A 26,941-nucleotide genomic window follows, 5' to 3' on the forward strand; every position below is an offset into this window, starting at 1 on the left:
AGCTGAGATTACGCCATTGCACTCCAGCCTGGGCAATAGAGAGCAACTCCATCTCAAAAAAAAAAAAAAAAAAAAAAAAAAGCAAGGTAAGTAATTTTTCAAGAGCACAAAAATAGTAGCAGTACAAATACAAGATGACTTTTTTTTTTGAGGCAGGGCCTCACTGTGTCACCCAGACTGGAGTGCAGTGGCACGACTTGGCTCACCACAACCCCCACCTCCCAGGCCCAAGCGATTCTCCTGCCTCCGCCTCCCGAGTAGCTGGGATTACAGGAGTGCGCCACTACCACCTGGCTAATTTTTTTGTATTTTTAGTAGAGATGTGGTTTCACCATGTTGGCCAGGCTGCTCTTGAACTGCTGACCTCAAATGATCCACCTGCCTCGGCCTCCCAGAGTGCTGGGATTACAGGTGTTAGCCACTGTGCCAGGCCAGAAGTCTGACTTTTTAGCCCTTGGTCCACTGCTTTATCCTTCACACCATACCACTTCCTTAGAAGTGTACCTGGGAATGCCTGGGAATTGAATTTTTTCTTTCCACATGATGGCAGATATACTATGGAACCTTTAGGGATGTTGGTGAAACCTGAAAAGGGAAGTTGAATCTCAGCTTGCTCTGAGTAGGTGAAAATTCTGCCTTGGAGCCCCCAAAGTCTGCAGATAAAGATGTGACATTTCTCGTGTTAGTTCTGCTGTGCTTGAAGGAAAGAGGGTAATAATCTTAACAGTGCCAAGCTGTAAGCATGTTGCATATATTAACTTGTTTAATTACTAATTATTTTGATAGAGTGGCCATGCCTGGGATATGAACTAAGCTGTTTTGAGTGAGAGGGGACATCCTACCAGTGTGAGTTAACACTTCTCTATACTCTCCCCGGTTCCTCGTTTTGTTCCTTCTGAATTCAGAGCTATTTTTCTCATAGCCTGGCTTACCTGCGGATGTTCTCAGCCTTATTTTCTTTTGCTTGATCATATATCTTCATTAGGTGGGTGATTTTGGTTTCTGTTACTTTTTCCTTAATATTAGTATATTGCTGATTTGGATCGGGGGCCGGGCTGTAGATTGTCAGCATGGTCAGGTGATGATACATGTTGGTCCCCCATGCAGAATGCTTCCCCAAGCACTTTAGCCAAAGGAGCTCTATAGTCTGTCCAGAAGTACTGGGGGACACTGGTAATAACCTGAGAACACTTACAGAGCCTTCCAGAAAGTGCCCTTTCGCATCATATAAACATATCATGGGAAGCTGAGAGAATGCAAAGTCAAGGCCTCATTGGAGAGTGGAAAGGAGGCTGAGATTGGTGGAGAAGAGTGGCTGTTACATTCTAATTAGAAGAATGACATGTGCAGGGTCATGAAGCAACTGAAGATGGGATGAAAAACTTAACTCGTGAATCACAAAATTTCAGTAGGAGCTGGAAAGGCCTAGAAGTGTGAAGTGATTGGCCCTTGGTCAGATGGCTAGATGATAGAGAGCCAGGTGTAGAACCCAGAATCCAGGCCATCATTTTGTGGCCTCTTTTATCCTAAAGACATGTTAGCCAGAGATATCTTCCAAAGCACCTGATTATAGAGAAGAATGAATGTTGGTTACCCTAGAGTGGGTGAAATAGAGATGCCAGGAAGATACACCAGGTTTATCCAGTTTCTTTGCATTTTTCTGGCATACTGTATACTCTTGAGGGCATATGTATCCTACTTTGTGAAATCTGGGGGTAAAGCAGAACGCTTCAAACCTTTAAAAAATGTATGTCCTAAGAAAAACATTTTTAAAGCATAAATCCTTCCTCCTTTAAGTAAATACATATTTATACATTATATATAAATGTCCAGCTATTAAACCATATATGCATATGTTAACTCTAAGTAAAGCTTAATTATATGTTTTTTAGACCATAAATATGGAGATATTTTAAAATTTCTTCCAGTGCCCCAGTGGATGATCGTACACCTCCCCCACTTCTGGGGTACACACACCTAATTTTGCAGACCACTGGTCCCGAATGTAAATTGAAGAGTTTAATGTCTAAGATGTTTGTTCTTTTGTTAGTAGATTATCTTTTACTCCCCATGTTTCAGATATCCCTTTGCAAAATAATTTTTGGGTTAAAGTTTTCAATTAAAAAACTGTATTCTTGAGGTGGAAAAGATAAGGATAGAAGATATATATGAATTAGGTTATATCTCTCCTGAAGAGGGAATACTGTTTTTGATCTAAGCAGCACTAACAATCCTTTCATTGGGTTGGTATAAGTAAAAATCCTTGTTTGAAGTTATTAAGCCTTCCCACCCATATGGTGATTAGTGTGATTCATAATCTAGAGTTAGGGCTTGGTAAAGGCTCCTTTTTTTTTTTTTTTTTTTTAAATTCTTTCAGCCTTAACTAGTGAGTAGGCTAGAAATGACAGAGCAGTAGAATGGGGAATCTACCAGACTGTCCTACAGGACCTTGTTGAATGATACTGCTGCATGCAAGGGTTGTGGATTTGGTACCCAAATTTGTGCAGTATATGTAACTAAAAGTAAGAAAATAAATTAGACAGTTTATTTCATTTCAGACTTTGGAAGCCCAAGACTGTGGGGATTAGCTAAGACAATTATTCACTGAGCAAATGCAGTGAGAGATTCTTTTATCACACTGATCATCATTTGTGGAGAGACTCTGAAGAAGCATAAAGCTCTGGCTACATAGTCAAACCAGACCTACTACTCAAGGACATGCATATGAGATATGTAGGTGTTTCCAAATATTTTTTTTCAGTTGTGGGGATGCAAATCATTTCAATAGTAGAGTAACTCAGTTCATTACTATTACTGGAAAAACAAGTTTAACCAAGCACATATCCTACTGAGGGTGAGTCAACAGTGTCATTTTAACATAAGAAGGACAGTACATTAAGTGAGTTATTCCAAGTCCTGTGGTTTTCCTACAGCTGAGCAAAGACAGCTGTTCTTTCGGAAGTGGGGCTTAGATGCACAAAAAGAAATTGCCCATCTCCTTTGATTATAGCCTTTTAGTTTTCTTTTTGCCTGAGACATTTCAAAAATTCATTTCCTCCTTAGATTTCTATAACCAAATACCCTGAATTTTGATAATTTATTTATAGAGTATATTATTTATTATAGACTTATTGTAGTTTAAAACTTTGTTGTAATTTATCTCCCATTTCAAGGTCCATGTTTGCTATATGTGTCAGATAATAAAAATGCCATAAGGAAAACAGAGGAGTGATCTTTTTTAATATGTCATTATTTTTTATAATTCTTTAGTGGTGTGAACATGGAATAAGGTGGCATTTTGTGGGACAGTATACCAAACTTAGTGATAAAATTTATACTTTAATTTTGGAGGACAAGAGTCTTGTATTCTCAGCCTTGTGGATAAGACAGTGCTGTGAGCTGTCTGAGGTTTCCTAAATTGAGATTCAACATCATGAAGGGTATGTGACTGGATAGTTTGTTTATTGGTTTGGGAAGGTGAGTTTTTGTCTTTTTTCCCCCTCTTGAGTTGATTTCTTTAGTTGGAAAGAAGCAGACCAGATGAAGAAAATACTGTATCTCTTATGGCATTTTTGGTTTACCACATTATGACCTGTCTTCTCTGAGGAGCAAGCCATGCTTCTCTTGTTCAGTAGTTCAGTTTTCACTAACTTAACTGCAGATGTGTTGTTGGAGGGATTTACTTCTAATCAATTGAATTATGGGTACTTGGATAAAATGATGATGGGTTACCTACTTTTAATAGGGCCATCATTTTTTTTTTAAGAGTAAACTCTTGTATACTCTTGTATATAGGGTATATCATACTTTGATCTGGTTCCATCTCTAACTCCATAATTTCCTTTTGCTCCTGTGATGCGACTCTATTATTGAGAAGAAATGGTATCTTGTCAGTGTCAATTTTACAAATAAATAATTCTAAACAATTTCAGTCATAGGGTAGCTTTTTTTATTTTATTTTTTTCCTGGAGAAATAATGCATAGTGTAGTATGCGGAATCCTAGAGTTGGCAGGTTTTCAAAAGTGGGGTTCTTTTGTTGTGTAGGTAGGGGTGATGCTAATGAATGGGCGTTAGTCATTAGGGCATGTGTATGAGTGGTAGTTCTCAGATACAGCATTGACATCCCCTCTGTCCCTGGAACTGAGTCCTGGTTTTGTTTTTGATAAGCAATTCCTGGTTTTGTTTTAATAAGCAGGTCATTAGCTGATCTTTGGTGTAAATGTTTTTGATGTGCATAGCTGGTATGTGGGTGGTTATCTACCTGAGAATGTTGTAGTCACAAATGTGTGTTATGGAAGTTTGCAGATTATGGTGGATATCAGGTTTTTCTAACTGCATATTTACAGATGTAGTGAGTGAAAGGAATGTTGGGTCAGTAGGTAAAAGACTTGTGCTCTGGTCCTGTTCAGACATCTTGATTTGTGTATGACTTTGGGCAAGGCCCTTATTTTTTGAGTTGCAGTTTCTTGTGTAAAATGGTGCTAATACCAATTTGCATGCCTCATAGCGTTGTTGTGGGGATCAAATGAGATCACTGTTTATGAGCAGCCTTCTCAGGAGTGAGAAATTGAGGGTTGTGAGCTGACTTTCTGATTTGTTTGGCTGAGGTGTTCACACAAGCCATAGAATGCTTTGTAGGCTTGGGTGGAGGAATGTAGATGGAAATCAGCTGAAAATCCCTGCCGGTTAGAAGCTGAGATGTTAATCCTAAATATATTCTATGGAGTGCTGTCAGATGCCATGCTTTTCTTCATGATGCCACGCCATATTAGCTCCATCTTCAGGTAGCATAGGTGCCTGTTACTCTCATTTTACTTGAAGAAACTGACCAGCCAACTGATTTAGGATATGGCTGGCTAACTTCTGAAACTCACATTAGAGTTACTCCTTGAGAGTAAAATCTTGTATTTTCTGAAGGTTACTGCTTTTGGGGTATTTTCTGTGGAAAAACTCACTGTGCTCAAATTTATAAACTTGTTCTTCTTAACAATTTTAAAGCCAGAGTACATTGGATTGGGGGAGGGGAGGATATTAGATTTATTTAGTGTTTTTTAATTTAAAACCTTGTTTTTGAGACTTTCTGCGGTAACATATATTTAGGCTCATAGCCAAAGTGATTACAAGGCATTGGTTTTAATATTTTCAGTGAGGTAATGTGTGCTTTAGTGGGGAGGAGAAATGTTATTTAATCACCAGCACTACACTAATAACCACATTTACTAAATCCTTTGTCCCTTTGCTTGAACTGAGGGTTACTTGCTTTTATACTGGTTTTCCAAAGGACTTAATCCTGTTAATGTGATGAGGTGATGGTGGGAAGGACATTCCCATCGAGCTCGAAGTGGTGAAACTGGTAAAACTCCCTTTGTAGGTCCCTTTTGTTCAGCATGAGTGTCACTCCCATGTCCCTAAAGTAGAATGGAGTTTTACTGGAGAGAATTTTAAGAGTGATAAACAAAAGAGATGGAAATATCTCCTCTGCCAGGTCATTGTGACCATTAAAGAGTAGAATAAACTGTCACTTGGCAGATTTTCTTTTTGTCTTATGGGAAATTAAGGACTTGGTTATCCTCTCTTGGAGAGAGAGAGAAAACTACTGGGCCTGCTCCTTAACAGTTAGCTGGGCTGAGGCTAGGTGGAGCAGACATCACTTAGGTGTTGCCTAGCTCCAGAATCTGTCTTCTGGTGGAATTCCCTTAGGCTTCCAGACAGGAGGAGTGGCAACAAAGCAGATGAAATGGGAGATAGGCCAGGGCATCTGCTAGCTTGCTTTTCTTTCTTTCTCTTTCTTTCTCTTTCTCTCTTTCTCTCTTTCTCTCTTTCTCTCTTTCTCTCTTTCTTTCTTTCTTTCTTTCTTTCTTTCTTTCTTTCTTTCTTTCTTTCTTTCTTTCTTTCTTTCTTTCTTTTCTCTCTCTCTTTCTTTCTCTCTCTCTTTTGCTTCCTTCCTCTTTCTTTCCTTTCCCTTCCCCTTCCTTCCTTCCTCTTTTCTTTTTCTTTTCCTTTCCTTTCCTTTCTTTTCTTTCTTTCTTCCTTCCTTCTTCCTTTCTTTCCTTCCCTTCCCTTCCTTTCCCTTCCCTTCCCTTCCCTTCCCTTCCCATCCCTTCCCTTCCCTTCCCTTCCCTTCCCTTCCCTTCCCTTCCCCTTCCCCTTCCCCTTCCCCTTCCCCTTCCCCTTCCCTTTCCCTTTCCTTCTCTCTCTCTTTCCTCTAGAAGTTTATGAATCATTTGTGAGAGTCCGGGAAGCACTGGGCTCAAGAAAGCCAACACTCCTTCTAGGGCTTACCCCCCATTTTAAAATTTAATATATTGGAATTTATATTGTTTCTTTTGATCGGAGATCTTCAGACTGAAGCTGGAGAGAAATCTTTTGACCTCTCTAGAACAAAGAAAGCCTTTATCAAAGACAACATAACTTTTTGAGTTTGGCAAATTAGGTATTACTGCAAATGGAGTAACTCAGAGTTCTCTTCTGTGCTTAAAGACACAAACATGGAAAGTTTAAGTTCCAATATGGTCACTTAATATATACAAAATTTTCTGTCTTTGCTGTCTTTGTCATTCCAGCAACAACTGGATGAGCAAATAGAATGATTGTGAGCACTTGCAAACCAGATTGTGACTGTTAGTGTGTTGAGCTGCTTTTTTATTAAAATGACTGCTACAGCTCTGCACAAATCTGAGTAGTCTTGAAGATAAATTCTTGCTTGCATTTCCAATAAAGAAAGAATATGAGTAATCAAAAGGCTGATGGAGTTGGAGGACTGGCGTTTCTAAGAGGAACTGATTTGGACATTGAGATTATCAGCTTCTCACCAAATATCATTAAGTACACATTTTTATTTTTTCTGTTGACCAGGAGGCCCAAGTTGTGTTGATGTGGGACATAGATGTATGTCTGAAGAAGCAAAGCAAGGGAGAATAAAATAAATAAAAATTGAAGTTTACGGCTGTATATATATATATATATATATATATTTTTTTTTTTTTTTTCAGACGGAGTCTCGCTCTGTTGCCCAGACTGGAGTGCAGTGGCGTGATCTCAGTTTACTGCAAGCTCCGCCTGCAGGGTTCACACCATTCTCCTGCCTCAGCCTCCGAGTAGCTGGGACTATAGGCGCCTGCCACCACGCCCAGCTAATTTTTTTTTTTTTTTTTTTTTTGGTATTTTTAGTCGAGACGGGGTTTCACCGTGTTAGCCAGGATGGTCTCAATCTCCTGACCTTGTGATCCGCCGCCTCGGCCTCCCAAAGTGCTGGGATTACAGGCATGAGCCACTGTGCCTGGCCGTTTAGGGCTATATTTTATGTTTTTTTTCTCCCTTTAGTATTTAATAAAGATTTGATATTTTTCTATTATCTGCCTTCCTCTGTTCCAAGGTTTTTGGCCTCAGGTGTGTTCTCTGGAAATGGCAATGATGGGCATTAATATCTTCATATTTAGATATTTTCCTCACAGTGCTAGTTTCTGAGCTTATTTGAAATATCCTGGGTATGAGTTGAGGGTTTAGGATCTTTTGAAGCACTTGGGTTTAGACAGTTCTCAGTGATGTGTACAGGAATTTGGGTACAGGAATACTATTCACAGGTGAACAGAGTTTGGTTTTGACTGAAGGCATATTATCTGACCCAGATAATAATATAAAAATAATCCAAATGTTAGAACCTTAGCTTCTGCGAACCCTGACTTGAGAATAGTTAGCCATATATGTAGTTGGACTTTATGTAGGACTAACCAATCTCCTCTGCACTATTTTTGCACAGTACATTGATTATGGTATCCCTGATGACCTCTGTCCCCATCCTTGTTAAAGACCTGGAAATTTGCAGCAGTTTTTTCTTTCTTATTTTACTTTTCTACCCAGCTTTGTGAATAGCCTTCATTGCTACCACCCAAGGATGCTTTAAAAAGGCTGTGAGGAAGGATGCATGTGGGGAAATCTGAGGCTTTTCTTTGGATTTTCCCTGTTTTGTTTTGGGAAGTATCTGTGATTTTATATAATAATATGTAGCAATCTTAGGTTTTTCTATTTTCATTTTTAACATAATTTTGATTTAATTTTAATTTCTCTTTGGGTGTCTACCTCTAAATTAACAAACACGAGAAATTGTCGGCTCCGTTTAAAAAGTGTTCTGGTCTGGGCGCGGAACACTTGTAATCCCAGCACTTTTTGCGGGCGGATCACGAAGTCAGGAGATCGAGACCACGGTGAAACCCCGTCTCTACTAAAAATACAGAAAATTAGCCGGGCGTGGTAGCGGGTGCCTGTAGTCCCACCTACTCGGGGGGCTGAGGCAGGAGAATGGCGTCAACCCAGGAAGTGGAGCTTGCAGTGAGCAAAGATCGCGCCACTGCACTCCAGCCTGGGCGACACTGAGACTGTATCTCAAAAAAAAAAAAGTGTTCTGAACAATTTAAGCTAAAAGAGTATGTTGTTTCTTTTGGGTGTATAGCAAGAAGATTATATATATTTATAAATTTTTTTCCAGCAAGGGTATTTAAAAGCATGTACTTAAAATTAAGGACTTAAAAAAACTAAGCTGTACTTAACAAAATAGTCTTTAGAAAGCTTTAAAAAGGGAGGGTTTACTAAAAGCACAGGAAATTGGTGACAGGCAAAATTTGTCTTGATAATAGTACAAATAAAGATAGTGGAACAGAACAGATAATACAAGATATGAGACAAGACAATGGGATAACACTTCATATTTACCTTTTTTGACCACTAAGCAGCACACAAATATGTAGCCCTTTTTGTAGATAATAATTTAATTTCTAGATATGATACAGCTTCTTCCTCACTGTTGGATTTTATTACACTGAGATCTTGAACCTTTTGGACATGTAAACTCTGTGATCTTATTGGTCAATGTCATTTTACAAAGAGTTAGATACTTATACTGAAGTGTTGTTTGGATCTCGTTGGTGCTTATTGTTCTGCTGATGTGTATTAGTGAATCTACTCATGGGGAAGATAATACTATACAATAAAAACAGACTATCTTAGTTTCCCATTCAGTTGGAATTTTTTTATTACTCTGTTTTCTATGTTTTTCATTTAGATGTAAATTATTTTGGCTTGCATTCAACCTATTTCAGTCAGTTTTTACCATAATATACATGGCTTAAGATTTATAGGAGGCTAAGAGTGGAGAGTGTATCTTCATTCATACAAATTGTAAGAAAGGAACTTTCAAAGCTGTTTTAGTTTTGCAAAGATTAGAAAAGTACAATTCTACTTTCTCAACTTTTCATCCTTGTTAAAGGCCTGGAAATTTGCATTTTTTTTCTTATTTTACTTTTCTATTTGTTACACAAAGTGAAATTGCACACATAAACATACACGCTGAAGGTTGGGTTTATCCATAGGTTTTGTCTTAATTATAGCTATTTAGTTTATTGAATATCTTATTGAATATTGAGTACCTGCTGTGGTCCAGGCACCTTCTTAGGTCCCAGGTGTACAAAGATGAGCCAATTATGGTTACTGCCTCTATGGAATTTGCATAGAAGTGGGAGAGAGAGAGATGAGTGAGCCAGCACTTAATAATACATCTACCTAGAATAAAATGGGAGCACGGAAGAGGAACATCTGTATCAGTGGGTCCCTGAATGCTTCTTCAGGAAAATAATGCTTTATCTATGATTTGAAGTATAGTTGGAATTTAGCAAGATAGAGAAAAAGGAAAAGGAGGTAAAATGTTTTTCAGGTGAAAGAATGTACATGGATACGTACGGAGGTGATCATTATTAGCAAATTGGCTACATCCTGATTTGTAAGTATTTGTGGATTTTTTCAAACCTTATATTTCATGTAGAAAAGCTGAATGCATTAGTCTCATCTCCAAAATCCAGGAATTGAAATTTAACCCATGCATAAACTGAATTTTTTTCTGAAGTCTTTAATAAGAGAAAAATAAAAGGAAAAAACCACACAGTGTGTAGTAGATTTCAATATAGCACAGCAAACATTGATGAATTTTTTTTGCAATAAGTTCAATATTATAAAATAGAACAAAATTGGAATTTTTAAAACCAAAAATTATTCTAGATTTATCAGCTAACTGGAATGATTTTTTTATAGTATGAAAATTCTATTAGTAATATAAAATATTCATTTATAAGTTGTTTTTGTTGATTATATTTTCTTAAATTAAGGTATATTTTCAGTTTTTGAAAAGCAATAATAATTTGCTGTGACCCTATAGCCCAGTTCTTAACTTTGGGATCTGATATTAGCATCTCTTAGGTAGGAAACACATTTTCTATATGATAATATCTGTAAAGAGCACAAAAATCCTTGGAACACTGTTAGGAAAACAAAATTGATGTCTCTCTTATTGCTCTTTTTTTTTTTTCCTTTTAATCAAGACAGATTTCAAGGAGGAAGACAGATGTTTCTCCACTTCGTTTTTATTTAAATGTACCACTTGGGATTTGAAACTTCCGCACTTCTTCTGTTTGTTTGGATTTTTTTTTCATGGCTTGATCCCAAAAAATGGAATGAAAAATTTAGTGAAAGTTTTGTTGTTTGAAATTGCAGGGTGCTATGGGAATTATTGCAAATCCCTGATGTCTCCTTGTCTGCCCTCAATTCTCCTATTTTTGGTAATAATGCAGGCAGTCATTTTAGAAAACTTTGCTTTTTTCATTTTACTGAGCCTCTTCCAGAGGCCATGTGCCAGAATCAACAGCAGCCAACCACAGCCAAGATCCTAGGGCGTAAACTCAGACTTCATCTCTCTCAAATATTGCTACTTGAAATTTGCATAAACGTTGAAGAAAAAGTTAAAAGAGCCCTGTATAACTCCTCTTCATGTATTTTAGGAGTCCCAGACAGTCAAGACATTAAAATTTCTTCTGATCGAGCAGTGGATCTAAGCACAGATACCACACTGCAGACAGGGAGGAAGATATGAAAAAAAATCATGTGAGATAGACAACAGACAGAGGCTTATTTGAAGAGGCTACAAAGCAACAAGTAATGCCAATTTAAAACGATTACATGTTAATGGCAACAAGTAAAACACATTGAAGGCTGCTCAGATTACACTGGCTGAAGTACAGACTTAATTACTCATGTTAGAAATGCCTAAAACAAAGGGAGCCTTTTAAGCCAGTAATACGTAGCTGGTATGACATTGAAAAGCATTGGAAAACCTAGGTAAATGCCTAAAGGAAATTTTAAGGAAGATTCTATCAAGTCTGGATACCTTAGCCTTATCCTTAAATGAATAAATTTCTGAGGCACTGGAACTGGTTAAAATCAATGGCAGCTTACTGTGTTATTTGCGGTTTTTATATACAATTGGGGCTGATAAACCTGAATAAATAAAAGAACCTTGTCTGGATTGAGTTACAGTTAGTGCTGAACATCAAGGGTTCATATTGTATTTCTTCAAAGTTCTTTTTGGAGTGATGCTGAGATTGGTATTAAGAGGGTATGCCAAGGGTATGTATTGGCAATTTTTATTTTGTTTGTATTTATCTTAGAGTCATTTGGGTAGGTCACATTCTCTCTGCCCCTACTCCCAACTTCTCCTCATTAGATTGTAAGGACCATGAGGACAGACATTGTTTGTTTTATTTGTGCTTAATTTTCATGCAGTGCCCTAGTAGGGGACAATGCTCACAATAGTTGCTCAACAAATACTAGTGGAACTGTATTAAAACTGAGTTTTTGCTCACATATATTGTTTATTTTACCTTTAGTGGATCACTTCTCTTTATGCCTTCAGTGCTATACTTTTTTAAAAGAAGTGTGTTAGTCTGTTTTGCATTGCTCTAAAGGAATACCTAAGGCTGAATAATTCATAAGGAAAATAAGTTTATTTGGCTAATAGCTCTGCAGATTGTACAAGAAGTTTAGAGCCAACATCTGCTTCTGGTGAGGGCTCAAAAAACTTTCATGGCTGAAGGTGAAGAGGGAGCAGGTATGCAACATAGCAAGAGAGGAGGGAGCAATTTATAGGTTCTTTCAAACAACCAGCTCACATGGTAGTGAGAACTCACTCATTACTGCAGGTGGGCACCAAGCTATTCATGAGAAATCTGCCCCCATAACCTAAACACCTCCCAGTAGGCCCCACCTTCATCACTGAGGATTACGTTTCAACACGAAGTTTGGAAGGGACAAAATAGCCAAATTATATCAAGCACAAAGAAGAAACAGGAAAGGTCAATGGTGGAGCTAGTATTCAAACCCAGATTCGTCTAATTTCTACATCCATGCTTTCAACTGCTTATCTGCATTGCTTCAAATATTCAGAAAAGAAGAAATGTTTTCTATATCCCAGGAACTTAAAAGTGAAAAAGCAGAGAGCTAGAAGACCATGTAGTGCTGAATTGAGAGTCATGAGTGTTACAAGGATAGGGGGTGGTGGCCCTGTGAGGACCAGAACCCTCCAGGGGAAGCTTTCTGGGTGAGGCAAGAGGTGAACTGGGCCTTGAAGGAATGGGTAGAATTTAAATGGTAATGAGGAAGGCAGCAATCAGAGGAAGCAGACATATATGGAGGAATGGAACTGAGTTCAATGGTGATTTGTTCAGGAAAGAGGGCATAAACTGGGCAGAGAATGCAGTGGAAGTGGTGGGGAGTAATACTGGGCAGGTAAGGTAAGCTCTGATCTGGAAGGCCAGCATGGGAGCCTAGACTGGTTGAAGTAAGAAATGGCTTGTCCTTGGAAGGAAACGTGCCAGACTTGGTACTGTGTGAAGGTACTGCACAGACCTCCCAACTGGTTCTTAGGAGAGCCAAACTGAGATTAAGTTCTGAGAACTAAGTAAGAACTGACAGCCATTGTGGGTTAGAAAGTAGTGGGGCAACATGTTACAGGTAGTGCTTCTGGAAGGTTAGATGCTATTAGAATAAAATCATTGCCATTTTGGGGAGCTGGGAAAATGGATGTCTTCAGTCTAGTCTAGAAAGGGGTGATTTGAATAAGCTTATGTAAGAAAGAAAAGAAAAGCCTTTTTACTCACTGGACCATTTCATAATCTTGACTTTTGTCAAACATAAATCTGTGTCATTTTTCTTGTTTAAAACAGCTGAGTAGTTTACTCTCCTACTTAGAGCTGTGATCCTTATCATGGGCTCTTGTGATCTAACCCCAGCCTGCCTCCCTGGCCAGTCTCCTTGCTTAATAACCTCTAGCCATATGACCCTGGAATACCAGTCTCTTTCCCACTTCAAGGCCTTTACACTTGTTGTTTCCTCTGCCTGGGATGCTCTTCCCTCATATCTTCATGACACTTGTTCATTTACAGTGTAGCTCAAAGCATACCTCCTCAGGGAGGCCTTTCCTAGACACTATATGAGGTATGCTCCTGCACCCCCAGCCTTCATGATTGCTTTTTATCCCATTACTGGGTTTTGTTTCCAGTGGAACTTATCACTTATTACTGTCCAAAATGATTTTATTTATTAATTTTTTAGCCACCTTTCTCTTATAGAAATAAGGTTCCTGAGGACAGGGAGTTTATTCATTATACTACGGTATCCCTGACATCAGGACCTGTGCCTGCTAATAGTAGATGCTTTCTAAATATGTTCTGAATATTAGGTAGCTAGTTCCCAACTGCACGGCCCTGAAAGTGTATGAAAATTGGAAATTGGCTTCTAGATTTTTGTATTACATTGCCAAGTGATGGAGTGATGAGATTGAAATCTACTGCTTTTTGCCCTTTTTTTTTTTTTTTGGTGGAGTAGAGGAGGGCCTCTACAAGCAGCAGATACACACAGTAAATAAGATTTATTTCAGCCAGCAAGTATTTATTGACATGAAAATTGGGGGAAAAAGTGACTCTTTGTGAGTGACTAGTTTCTTGGAGTCTATTAACGCATCAGTTTAAGCATCAATTCTCTATGGTATGATTTAATGTTTCTTTTTTTACTTTATAAACATGAAGCTGCCTTCAATTTTATTGTTAAATTTAAATGTTTTACATTGGAAAAAAGTAAATTGAATTTTAAAGTGAGGTCTTTCCCAGTCTCACTTTCATGGTTTCAGGTTATCAAAGTTTTAATTTCTCTTTGTATGGAAGATAATTATAATACTCATTTTTGCTCCTGAGTAAAGCCACGAGTCTCAAGATTATTTTTCTTTTTTAAAAATTAGAATTGTCAATTTATAGTTGTATACATTTATGGGGTACAAAGTGATGTTATAATTTACAAATACAATGTAGAACAATTGTATCCTTCATCTCAAATATTTAACATTTTTTTAAATTTACTCTGTTAGCAATTTTGAAATGTACAATATTATTGACCATATTCACCACACTATGCAATAGATCTCAAACATACAAAAAAAATATTCTTCTTGTCTAACTGTAGCTTTGTACCCATTGACCATCAGGCCCGTAGCTTCTGTAACCATCATTCTCCTCTTTGCTTCTATGATTTTGATGGTTTTTAATTCTACATATAAGTGAGAACGTGCTGTATTTGTCTTTCTGTGCCTTATTTCACTTAGCATAATGTTCTCCAATTCTATCCATGTTGTCTCAAATGACAGAATTTCTTTCTAAAGGCTGCATAGTATTCCACTCTGTATACAATCTACCGCTTTTTTTTTTCTTGTTTTTTGAGACAAAGTCTCACTCTGTCACCCAGGCTGGAGTGCAGTGGCGCGATCTCAGCTCACTGCAACCTCCGCCCCCCAGGTTCAAACAGTTCTTCTGCCTCAGTCTCCTGAATAGCTGGGATTACAGACGCGCTGTAATTTTTGTGCTTTTAGTAGAGATGGGGTTTCACCATCTTGGCCAGGCTGGTCTTGAACTCCTGACCTCATGATCCACCCGCCTCGGCCGCCCAAAGTGCTGGGATTACAGGCGTGAGTCACTGCACCTGGCCTATCTACCACCTTTTATTTATCCATTCATCTGTTGAGGGACACTTCCATAACTTAGTATGGGTGTACAGACATCTTTTCAATAAACTGATTTAAAATATTTGGGGTAGATACCCAGCAGTGGGATTACCAGATCATGTGGTGATTCTATTTTTAGTTTTTTGAGGAACCTCTGCACTGTTTTCCACAATGGTTGTACTAATTTACATTCCCATTAACAGAGTAGAAGGGTTCCATTTCTCCACATCCTGTTTATTCAGGCAGTATATTATCATCTAAATCATCTATGACCTCTATATTATATATCTTTTGAGTATTTTTAAAAGTGGACACTCAAGCTTTCATATATTTGTTGTCAATGTGTGGTTCCTCAGACCTGTGGTGTCAACATCACCTGGGAATTTGTTAGGAATGCAGATTCCTAGGCTCCCTATGGACTTAATCAGAAATTGTGGGGGTCAAGTCCAACACTCTTTTTTAAAAAGCCCTCCAAGTGATTCTAGTGCTTGCTGAAATTTGAGAACCATGGCTCAGTAAATGTTAAAGGTTCAAGGTAGCATGATCCCACAAATCAGCCAAGTGGCATTAATTATTAGCCTGGTAAGCCCACCTTCTTTTCAGTCACTGAGTTTGATTGGTTCACTAAGGCTAGGCTGTAAAGTTATTTGCTAGATTGATTGCTACATATTGACTTTGGGTTGTTTGTATTTCTCTGAACCTGTCACTGTAATGATTTGTCAAGACACTTAATAGGACTAGGCCGTGATTTTTGCACCCATGGCATTCTGAGTCATGGGTGGCTGGGTCTTTATGCACTCCAGGATAGGTTTCTTCAGGCACTGGGCATGCCATTCATGTACTTTTAAGGTGGGAGCTGTCGCTGGTGGATCACAGGGTATCTTCAGGGACATTTAGTTCACTCTCAGCTTGGTTTACAGGTGGGGAAATTGAGCCCCCGTGAAGTTGTGCTTTGCTTGCAGTTAGAGGTACAGACAGGATTTCAGGTCTCCTGAGTCCCTCCACTGCACCAGGATTCCTGCAGGGGGACAGAGCTACAGCTTTTTCTGTGCCTACAGGACATTCCTTTCCTACTGTGAGGGTTTTATTTATTTATCATTTTATTTAAAGAAAAAAAGTAAATAGAAAAAACCCCGGAAGTTCTCACTGAAACTAATAAAAGTGTCTAAAGAGAATGAAAAAATCAGTTTGAGAACTTTGGTATGGAGGAAATAACCTGACATTAAATGTTTTAATTATAGTTGTTGCATTGGGCTTATCAGTGTGGGAAGAGGGAGCATTTGAGCCTTACAGGGAAGTGGGATATGGACAGCAAGATGACCCTCTTCCTGAATTTGCCTGTTTGGGCCTGCAGCATGGTGACTCTGTGTGTGATCCCAACAGCTGTCATAGAGATGGGCTGGACTTAGCAGAGACCTGGGTCCTAGGCCCAGCACTGCCCACTAGCTAGTGGTACAATGCCCCATGAAGAGGCCACTTATTCTCTCTGGCCTTCACTATTGGTAAATAGGTATAATAATATCCACCCTGCCAATCCTGAGAAATTTCAGGGAGTGGGAAGCAGTGTATCTCGGTGGTTAAGGGCAGAGTCTCTGGATTCAAATTCTGGCTTTCTAACTCACTGGTATGATAGTAGGCAGGCCACTTATCCTCCCTGTTTTCTCACCTGAGAATGGGTATAATGAAATTTACTTCTAAGGGTTGTTGTGAAGATTGAATTAGTTAGCTAATTTATGTAAAGTACTTAGGACAGTGCCTGGTATTTAGTAAGTTCTATGTGTTAGCTCCTATTATTATTACTATTACCATTAAAAATATTATTTTAAGGATGGGATGCATTTTCTGTAAACATGTTCTCAAATGATTCCACTACTGGATACAATACTGGGCAAATAAAGGGCTTTTATGCAGTAATTGGTGGAGGAGTTGTTCTGGCATCCAGCTTGCACCTGGGCTATTGGTTTTGATGCCAGGGATGGGCAGGCCTAGAGTCTCTGATCTTGCACAATTTATGCATAGAGTGCTGTGGTTAGAGGAAGCTTGGAGTGGGAACTTCTCAGTTTTGCTTTCAGGTTTTTATACATTAACTATCATAAGAGATGGACATCTTAATAACCTCCAAGGAAGAGTTCATGAGCTTCAATTTTGATATTTGTTGTTTGACTAAGTTTCTTTCTGTCTTACCTTTCCAGTTGTTAGGGTTCTCGATATGTATTTTGGTGATGAAAATTTCAACTCTAAAAGCTAAGCAATCAAGATACTCTAATTATCCAGCAAGTGATTGGCAGATTTTGTGTAGACTTCTTCCATTCTTGGCTGTAATCAGTGAAAATTTCTACTATTGCTGTTGTTTTTGTTCTTTTTTCTGAATAGTCTGTTTTTGGGAGGGCCTCAGATGGTAAAGTGCCTTTTCATTGTCTCTTAAAGGGAATGGGGGAATCAAGAGTTTGAGAATTTTTATTTTATCTCCTTCTATTTATTTTGATACTCTCTCTACAATCTGTATTCATGTTCTACTCCCCATCTTTTTATGGGCCCCTTAAAGCTAGAGATTATGTTTATTCATTTATGTATTCCATTTCTCCTTTTTTCTGGATCCTAATTTTGTGCCTGGTACATACTAGGCTCTCAATTTCAGTTTGTTGAATGACTGTTATTGCTGTTTCTGATTACTTCTTGAAGTGGTCTGTTTTAAAACTTCACCTGAAGGCTAAGTAATTCATCAATATAATGGTGATCTATTATTTATCTAACATTTTCCTAGACATTCATTGATGAATCCTTAGAATACTCGTCTGAAGTATCTAAATCCCAAGATGATCTGTCATGTCATAGATGGTATGGCTTTAATTTTTAATTGGGAGAAGGAGATGTAACAGCTGGAGATATTGGAACACAGAAAAGTAAGAGCATCATTCAAGACCACAAACATGGTTGTTGTTGGAAGATACTTTTGGAATAGGCTTCTGTGCTAGAAGCCAAAAAATAAAAAGCTGATTAAAACTCTAAAAAGAAACACAAATTAGGTGGGAATGAATGTTGATCTGGATTGGATTACTCTTCTTTGGTGTCTTAGGGTTATGATTAGTGACTTACTTCTAATGTGCATTTGTTTCTATTTTTAGCCTTGCAGTGTCGAGATGGCTATGAACCCTGTGTAAATGAAGGAATGTGTGTTACCTACCACAATGGCACAGGATACTGCAAGTAAGTTTTTCTCTTCGTATGTTTTCTTTTTGCAATAGAACACTGGACAAGATTTGGCTCTACTCCACTATTTTTAATACTTCTGTGGAATGTTACTGGTTCTTGAGCTTTCCTGGTACAGATTTTGGTTGGGGGCGAGGATGGAAGGATGTGGATGCCAGATAATTAGTTAATAAGAACTTCTTACTATCTTACTGTTATCTTTCTCACCATGAAAAAGACTTTTCAGTGGGTGGCTAGTTAATATATATGGGGTAGGCCGGGTGTGGTGGCTCACACTGGTAATCCCAGCACTTTAGGAAGCTGAGGTAGGTGGATCACAGGGTCAGAAGTTCAAGACCAGCCTGGCCAACATAGTGAAACACCATCTCTACTAAAAATAGAAAAATTAGCTGGGTGTGGTGGCACATGCCTATAGTCCCAGCTACTCAGGAGGCTGAGGCAGGAGAATGACTTGAAACCAGGAGGCGAAGGTTGCAGTGAGCTGAGACCATGCCATTGCACTCTAGCCTGGGTGACAGAGCAAGACTCCGTCTCAAAAAAAAAAAAATATATATATATATATATATATATATATAGATATACACATACACACACACGTATATATACACATATATACATATATACACACACACACACATATATATGTATAGTAGATTCCCTTGTGTTTTTCAGTTTAAGGCATACTCTTAGAGTCTCCCCTTAACGTGTTAACTATGATCTTGTTTTTAAGTAAAACCAAATAGATATCAATTTTAATATTCTGCCCAGTATAATTGAATATTATATTCATATTTGTTTTCTAGTGTAAAAAATCTAATTCTGAAAGTGAGACAGTGAGAAAGGAAGATGTATGCATATGTGTAGATGGGGCGGGGAGTAGGGGCTGTGAGTGTGTATTATTATATGGGGATAAAAGAGTAAAGATGAAGGAAAATGCAGGCTAGTTCTTAAGAGCATTTTTTTTTCCTTTTTTCTCCAACCATCTGCTCTAGCCAAGACATTTTGTTTGTTTGAAGAAGGCTGTGAGATAATTTCATGATAGCTTTTCTAGGTTTCCTCCAAATAATTTTTTTTCTTCTACCTCAATTGAAAATTTTTGAGAGGAATATATATCCATTCTATTTATTTCAGGGAAGATGCTGGAGAAATAAGATTTGGTAATACGAAATTTCTCTTCCTTCACTTTTGTGAGGAGTAATTTTTCTTTGCTTTGGTAGAGGTACTTGCTTAATAAGCATTTTACATGAGTTTATCCAACACATTTTTATTTCTTACCAGAAATGTAATTACAGCTTTTTTTTCCAGTGAGATCTGTTCTGACACCAGGATTTAGTTTTTTAATGTTATAAACAAGATTAATTTTTTCACGTCAGAAATGATTTTCTTCACTAAAGTGAAAATATTTTAAGCTGTGATGACAGTAAAGCTTAACAATAGGTTGTTTGGATTGGAATAAAGATAACATTGGAAATAAAGGTTTTATGTAGCTTAATATGGGCTGCTCATTTAGTTTTTCTAGCTAGGGGAAAAAAGTGTGGTGTATTCTCCTCTAAGAATGGAGATACAACTGGAGATAATAAGGGAGGGAACTTAATACCTTAGAGTTGGCCACTAAAATCTTGTTCAGTCTCTTTGTGGCATTTGGTGCCTTAGTTGCTTGCTTTATTCTGTTATTCAACTCTTATGGTAGTTAACCCCATTGCATTATGGTCATTTGTTGATGTGTTTTTTCTACTAGAATGTGAGGTCTTAGTCTTATGCATTTTTTGCATAGTTAATGCCTAGTACAGTGCCTAGTATAGTTATTGTATAACAATGTGTTTCTTAAACTAAAAGGTGCTAAGTAGATATCATCATGCACATGTTTCTTATCTATTTATGTTAAATAAGAAGACACTGGTTCTCTCCTTTAAAAATTTCAGTGTGGTGATTCCTCAAGGATTTAGAACCAGAAATACCATTTGACCCAGCAGTCCCATTACTGGGTATATACCCAAAGGATTATAAATCATTCTACTATAAGGACACATGCACATGTATGTTTATTGCAGCACTATTTATAGTAGAAAAGACTTGGAACAAACCCAAATGCCCAACAATGATAGACTGGATAAAGAAAATGTGGCACGTATACACCATGGAATACTTTGCAGCCATGAAAAAGAATGAGTTCATGTCCTTTGCAGGGACATGGATGAAGCCGGAAGCCATCATTCTCAGCAAACTAACACAGGAACAGAAAACCAAACACTGCATGTTCTCACTCATAAGTGAGAGTTGAACAATAACAAGACATAGACACAGGGAGGGGAACATGACACACTGGGACCTATTGGGGGATGGGGGGAAAGGGGAGGGAGAGCATTAGGACAAATACCTAATGCATGTGGAGCTTAAAACATAGATGATGGGTTGATAGGTGCAGCAAATCACCATGGCACATGTATACCTATGTAACAAACCTGTATGTTCTGCACATGTATCCCAGAACTTAAAAGTAAAATTTAAAAAAATATATTTACTTCACATAGCATTCAGGATGGTAATACCACACAGAGAGGTAAATTAGTTCTATCTGAAGGTCTTTCAACTTGGTGACTTATATGTGGAGAATTTCGAATAGGTTCTAAGTGTTTGCCTATATATTTTTGGTCTGACATGGGGAGAGAAGGTTTCTAGGGGAGACCAATCTCTGAGCATTTACCAGGAGAGGACACCTAAGGGTCACTGTTGGGAAGAAGTCCAGTCGTTCTTTGTTGGACTGTTGGGTTACTAGCCTCATACTTGCCAACCAAGGTTGGAGAGATGAAGTTGCCACCAGTTCCTGGAGAACACTGCTGAGGGCAGGCACCTGTGGTTGATGAAAATGGAGCTGCCTAAATTCTGTCCCTGGGTACTTGTTAATTGCTGATAGGATGGAATACTTATGGATACAGTTCTGGGTGTGTCCCTCAGATGTCTTTCTTGTTTTGAGGGAAACAAGCTCCTTGAGAGAGAGTGAGAAAAAAATTGCTGAGGCCATCCTTTTGGGAGACCAAGATGAACAACAAAACTTGTATAAAGAGAGTGATTCCCTACCTCAGCAAAAGTAATATTAGCATCTTTAGGAGTGGTAGGGTCAACATAAGTGGACATAGAAAAAGCAAGAACAATATCAAGGCAGCCATGTCAATCATTCTACAGTGCTTTGCCTACCTCCACAGAATTTTAAGCAAAATTTTATGCAAAAATAATGTGTACTTAGCAGAGCTTTCAGTATATTTTCACCAACGTTACATTTTTTTCTATGGAGAAAGAAGATGATCTAGCTTGTTCAGTAAATATTATTTTCACAAAATAGTAAATAAATATTAAAACACTTAGAAGGTTTATAAAAAATTCTATCAGGCATGCAGGGCATGCGATTATCTTTTTATTCATGAGATTGCTTAGTGGATTAAGAAAAGAAAGTTGAAGCCAAATTCCTTTTACAGGGCCAGGGTGGGGGTAAGTGGTGAGTGGTGGGATGGGAACTGGTAGAAAATGTTTTAAAATAGAAGGAATCTGACTATCTGTTTAGACAGTATAATGCTACTGATTCAGCTAAAATATAATGATTGTTTATAGAAATTATAAAAATCCTTGATAAGATCACATTGACAGATGAAGATAAGTACTTTTGAAGATTAGTTTTGTACTCAGCTCAACTGTTTTTTCTCACTGTTAGGAGCCTAAGTACCCTATCAGTCTGTGATTAGATTTTGATGCCAGATAAGGAGAACCTGTGTAATCTTGCATAAAACTCAATTATTGCTGTTAAATAACTACTGTCAAATCTTAATAAAGCCCTCTCACTACAGAGAGATAAGATATTTTATTCTTTCTCTTGTCCTTCTGGGAGGTGTAAATATATGATTAAATTTGATGTCATTAATTACTTTCAAGTTGTTTGCTTCGGGTTTTCAAATATAAACCATTCTAAATCCCAATTTGATTAAAGGTCATGGACAACTCAAGTTCACTAGTATTCTGGGGGTAGGTTAGGTTATGATTTGTGTAATTGACAAAATGTGCATTTTAAGGACATATTTATTGTAGTTATTTAAAATCTTTGTCTGCTAGTTCTTAAAATCTGGGTTGTCTATGGATGTGTTTCTGTTTCTATCAACTGCTCTTTCTTTGGACAATGGGTACAGTTTCCCTTTACTTTACACATGTATGGTACTTTTACATTATTTTAGTGGACGTTGTGGGTGACAGATTTTAAAGTTTGTCTCCCACTAAAGAATGTTGAATTTTGTCAAGATTGGCAGATCATCTTGATCCTATGGATGCTAGATTTTAGGACATGTTAGGGTGGGCCTACTTCTGTTCTGCCCTTAGTTCAGTGATATAAATCTTAGTCATGGGATAGGGCTCTTATTCCCAAGATGTGACCCTTCTGGGGGTTCAGTGGAAAGTGTGAGGGGCCTACCAAGCCCTGAGGTGTTCATTAAGCCCCTCTAAGGCAGAACGGAACCCCCAGCCCCAGGAGCCTTCTACTTAGTCTTTTCAGCTGTCCAGCTCTTACTTCCTCTTGGGTTTCTGAATCTTATCTTGCTCATGCATAGTCAGGAATTATTTAAGGATTTGAGCAGAGTTGTATGCATCCTTTGAAGCTACCCACTCTGTGGTTCTGCCTTTTCCAGGATTTTTCCTCATGTTCTAGCTGCTGTGACAGCTCCAGATACCTCTGACTCCTCAGCATAGCAGGACTTCCATTTTCTGCTTGCACACTGTTCCTCTTCTGCTGGATGGACTGGGTTGTACCTTCATGGAAAAAAAAACAAACTGTAAATGTGGATTTCATATAGTTTACTTCGCTTTTTCTGAGGCTTATATCCCTTCTAGTTTATGCCTGCTTTTAGTGATTCTCCAGTGCCTTTGATATTTTGTCCAGAACAAGAGGGTTAGTCTGATATAAGTTACTCTGCAATTGTTTTTAATGATGAAAATTGGAAATATAAAGGGGCCTTTCAGAATTTCCTACATACCACTTGGTAAATATCTAACATAGTGTTTGTGTAATAGCAGAAAGTCACCATGCGTTGTATACGTTCCTATAGATGGGTGCTTGCATTTGAGAATGTCTATTTTTTGCCAAAGTGCTGATCTAAAAACTACACTTTAAGGTAAATTATTATAAATATAAAGTGTTATAAAATACAACTTTGTGTCACGTTTTATCTAAAACTTGTCTGCTAGCTGTAATAAACATTAAACATTAACAGCTAACAATTTTCCTTGCCAGGATTAGGGAGTCATGTTGGTGGTCCAGATCTCCTGAATCCATCCAAGAAAAACTAGAGCCATTGCTTTCTTTGTCTTCTTGGTAGATGTCTGTATAGTAAGTAGAGGGTAGAGACACTCATAATCCCTTAGAACCTAGCTTTTTATGGAGGATGTGTTGGCAATGTTTGTGTTGTGGTGCTTCTCCCCCAGAAAGGCATTTCAGAAGTCATGGCTGACTCAGCATTTTCCCCTTTCCTTCACCTTCTTGTGAGTGCATTCACGGAAGCACAGGGGCATTGTCAGATCAAAGAAATAGACAGGGCAAAATATCAGCTGTTAAATCACTTTCTCTTTCTTCTCAGCTGAAACTGGTTCTGCCAGCCTAGTTCCTTCAAGTAGGGTGCCTATTTAGCTGAACATTGTGTATATAGTTTTTCTGGAATATGATAGCAGAAGCTTAGCCACTCTTCCATAGTTTGCTAATCTTTTTAACATAAAATAAGTTATACCTGATGTAAATGACGAGTTGATGGGTGCAGCACACCAACATGGCACAAGTATACATATGTAACAAACCTGCACGTTATGCACATGTACCCTACAACTTAAAGTATAATAATAATAAATAAATTAAAAAAACAAAAAAAGAATGCTGTTTTTTGGCTCATTAAATACCTAGAGTAATCTCTTCTTAAAATGTAATGCGTTCAGGATTTCTTAATTCAAGGATTATTTATTGCATGCTATTTATGTATACAACATATAACAGATAACTCAAGTATGTGGTAGTAGTTGCAATATTGTTATCATATTATTTCACACTTCTTTGGGAAGTCATAAAATAATTACCAGTTCATTAACCTGGACTTCTTAGGGGGATTCAAAGTAAAGCCAAGTATGAAATAAACTGACTATAATGTGGCCTTCTATACGGGGCCACCAGTGAATGGCAGGACTGGGACCATGGTGAGGCGAGTAAGGCACTGGCCTCACTTGTGAAATTTAAGAGAGTGCCAAAACAACCCAGTAATTGAAATCAATAATATTTGTATGTAGTTGTTCAAAAAATCAAAATTAATGCAAAATAAGTTGAAAATTATCAAAATTTTAAATAAGGAGATCAGTACTCCTGATTTTTTCTTTTGCCTCATGAACTAGCATGGCTTAGCCTGGCACTGGTGAGTGGAGTAAGGGTCATGGAAGATCCTTGACTGATGACATGAAGAGGATGTGGGTTTTCTTTTTTTTTTGAGATAGAGTCTTGCTCTGTCACCCAGGCTGGAGTGCAGTGGCGCTATTTAGGCTCACTGCAAGCTCTGCCTCCCAGGTTCACACCATTCTCCTGCCTCAGCCTCCTGAGTAGCCGGGACTACAGGCGCCTGCTGCCACGCCCAGCTAATTTTTTGTATTTTTAGTAGAGACAGAGTTTCACCGTGTTAGCCAGGATGGTCTCAATCTCCTGACCTCATGATCCACGCACCTCGGCCTCCCAAAGTGCTGGGATTACAGGCATGAGCCACAGCACCCAGCTGAGGACATATGCGTTTTATGCCAGATAGACTTAAGTTTGAGTCTCGATTCCTATTAACAATTGGATCTTTGGCAAGTTAAAGTCTATGATGCTAGCTAACATTTACTGACCACTTATTGCATTTTAGGGTCTGTTCTCAATTAAGTAGTTTACATGTATTTACTTTAGTCCTTATGTGAGAGAGAGACTATATAGAAGCTAAGAGAAGTTAAATAATTTGCTCAAGATCCCATCACTCTTTAGCGGACCTGAGATATACTCGTGGAAAATGTGCTGTCACCCTGAGTCTCAGTTTCTCTATCAATAAAATGGGACAGAATTACCTGTTTTAAGTTGGTAGTTCAAATGGAACCTTCTGAAAAGGAAGTGTGGAACATTTGAAAGTATATGAAAGGAGGACTTTTCAGATCAGGAATATGATTAAAACACTGCTTTATGTAATTTCTAAATTTAAAGACAGTAGCATTAGGTAGGCTTGAGTACCTCATGTCATACTAGAACACTGAATCTGCATGTAGTTACATGAGTGTACATGGGCCAGGTTTGGTGAATATTGCATGAAAGCTCTATGTAATAACTATGGATGAAATATGAGAAGAGGGCAGTGAAGGTAGGGATAGAGGATATTGTCTATGAAAGTGTGCTTCAGTAGAGAGAACTAATTTGAAACTTCTCCTTTCTTTTTACTAATGGAACAGGAGCAAGTCCAGACAGATTCATGCAGTTGTTAAATTGAGACAGGTTAAATTCAGTGATTTCTGATAAATGTTGTTGCCAGCACAAAAGTCACAAGTTGTTGAATATGGCACCTTACATTTGCATAGTGAGTTACAGATGCATATGAGTATGTCCTGTGAGGCTTTTCGTTGTATTAGGACTTGAGATCTGGACCCTTTAACAGTACCATTCCTAAGTGATTCTTATTAATACTTATGTCCTATTAAAATCCTTTATCAAATATGATGTGTCCCTAAGGGGTCTTTTGTAAAGGAAATCTTGGTTACTAGCATCTCCGTCTGTGACCCAGGCTTGAGTTCAGTGGGGCAATCATGGATGACTGCAGCCTCCACCTCCTAGGCTCAAGCCATCCTCCTGCCTCATTCTCCCATTTTTAAAACTTTTTATAGAGACACGGTCTCACATGTTGCTGAGGCTGGTCTTGAATTCCTGGGCTCAAGTGATCCTCCTACTTATGCCTCCCAAAGGGCTGGAATTACAGGCCTGAACCACTGTGCCTCACCAGTTAATAGCTTGTTAACACATAGCAACATAATTTCCATACTCTTTTCAACTAATTTTTATTCTTTCAGTTGGTACCTTTATATATTTCAGTGTTCAGTGAAGAAGTAGGAGAATCTGGTTCTTAGACTCTGCCTGTATCCTTTTAGCTGTCTTGGGTTACTGCCAAGAAATTAAATCAACAAATTTTGGCCTGCAGCCTGGCATTAATAGATGTGAATTTAGCTAGCTTTCTTTCAACACAGTCTCCAGGTTAATCATAATCTTATGTGAAGTTTCTTATTGTTCAGGCATGTCTCATTAGCACCATTAATTTCACATAGGAATTCTTTTTTTTCTCCCTTTTCTTGTGACTAAGCAAAATGAGAAGTATTTCTCTTTTAGGATCTGGAGAAGCTTAATTAAATTCTTTTATTTTGTCTATATCTGCCCTTATCAAGGATAGCAAAGAAATGGGGGATATCAAAATATGAAAAAAAGTAATCATCCAAAAATTTCCAAGCACTTTGAAATTTGTTAAGCTAGCATAAATATGTGGGTGTGATGGAGGTTTTCATTAGGCCCTCTCAACATTCAGTAGTTAGGAATGAAGTTTAGTGTCTCTTCGCCCTCCTGTCATATGTGTGTATGCACACACATGTGCACATGCGACTGTGTTATGCATTTTGTTTTCATATTTCTCCTAGTTGAGTTTTACCTTACACCCCAATGTAAGGTAAATTAAATTATCTCTTGGATTTCTGCACGTTTTCTAGATCCTGTTTATTCACTGTTAGTGACCTTCACTAGCACTTAGTGCTCTGTGTCCAAAAATGTATTGCCAGTTCTTAACTCCATCAGC

The 26,941-nt window shown here is 38.1% G+C and overlaps 1 protein-coding gene across 3 annotated transcripts in view; it reads left to right on the forward strand.

Annotated features, from left to right (window-relative positions):
* LOC105479059 (notch receptor 2) overlaps nt 1-26,941 on the forward strand; it is a 189,885-nt gene that overhangs the window by 53,474 nt on the left and 109,470 nt on the right. For all 3 annotated transcript variants that reach the window (XM_071069751.1, XM_011736858.3, XM_011736856.2), the window contains exon 2: nt 17,996-18,077. In XM_071069751.1, coding sequence (XP_070925852.1) covers nt 18,040-18,077 — 38 coding nt within the window. In that variant the 5' untranslated portion in view covers nt 17,996-18,039. The remainder of the gene's footprint in view (nt 1-17,995; nt 18,078-26,941) is intronic.

This window comes from Macaca nemestrina, chromosome 1 (assembly GCF_043159975.1).
Source record: "Macaca nemestrina isolate mMacNem1 chromosome 1, mMacNem.hap1, whole genome shotgun sequence".
Lineage (NCBI taxonomy): Eukaryota > Metazoa > Chordata > Mammalia > Primates > Cercopithecidae > Macaca > Macaca nemestrina.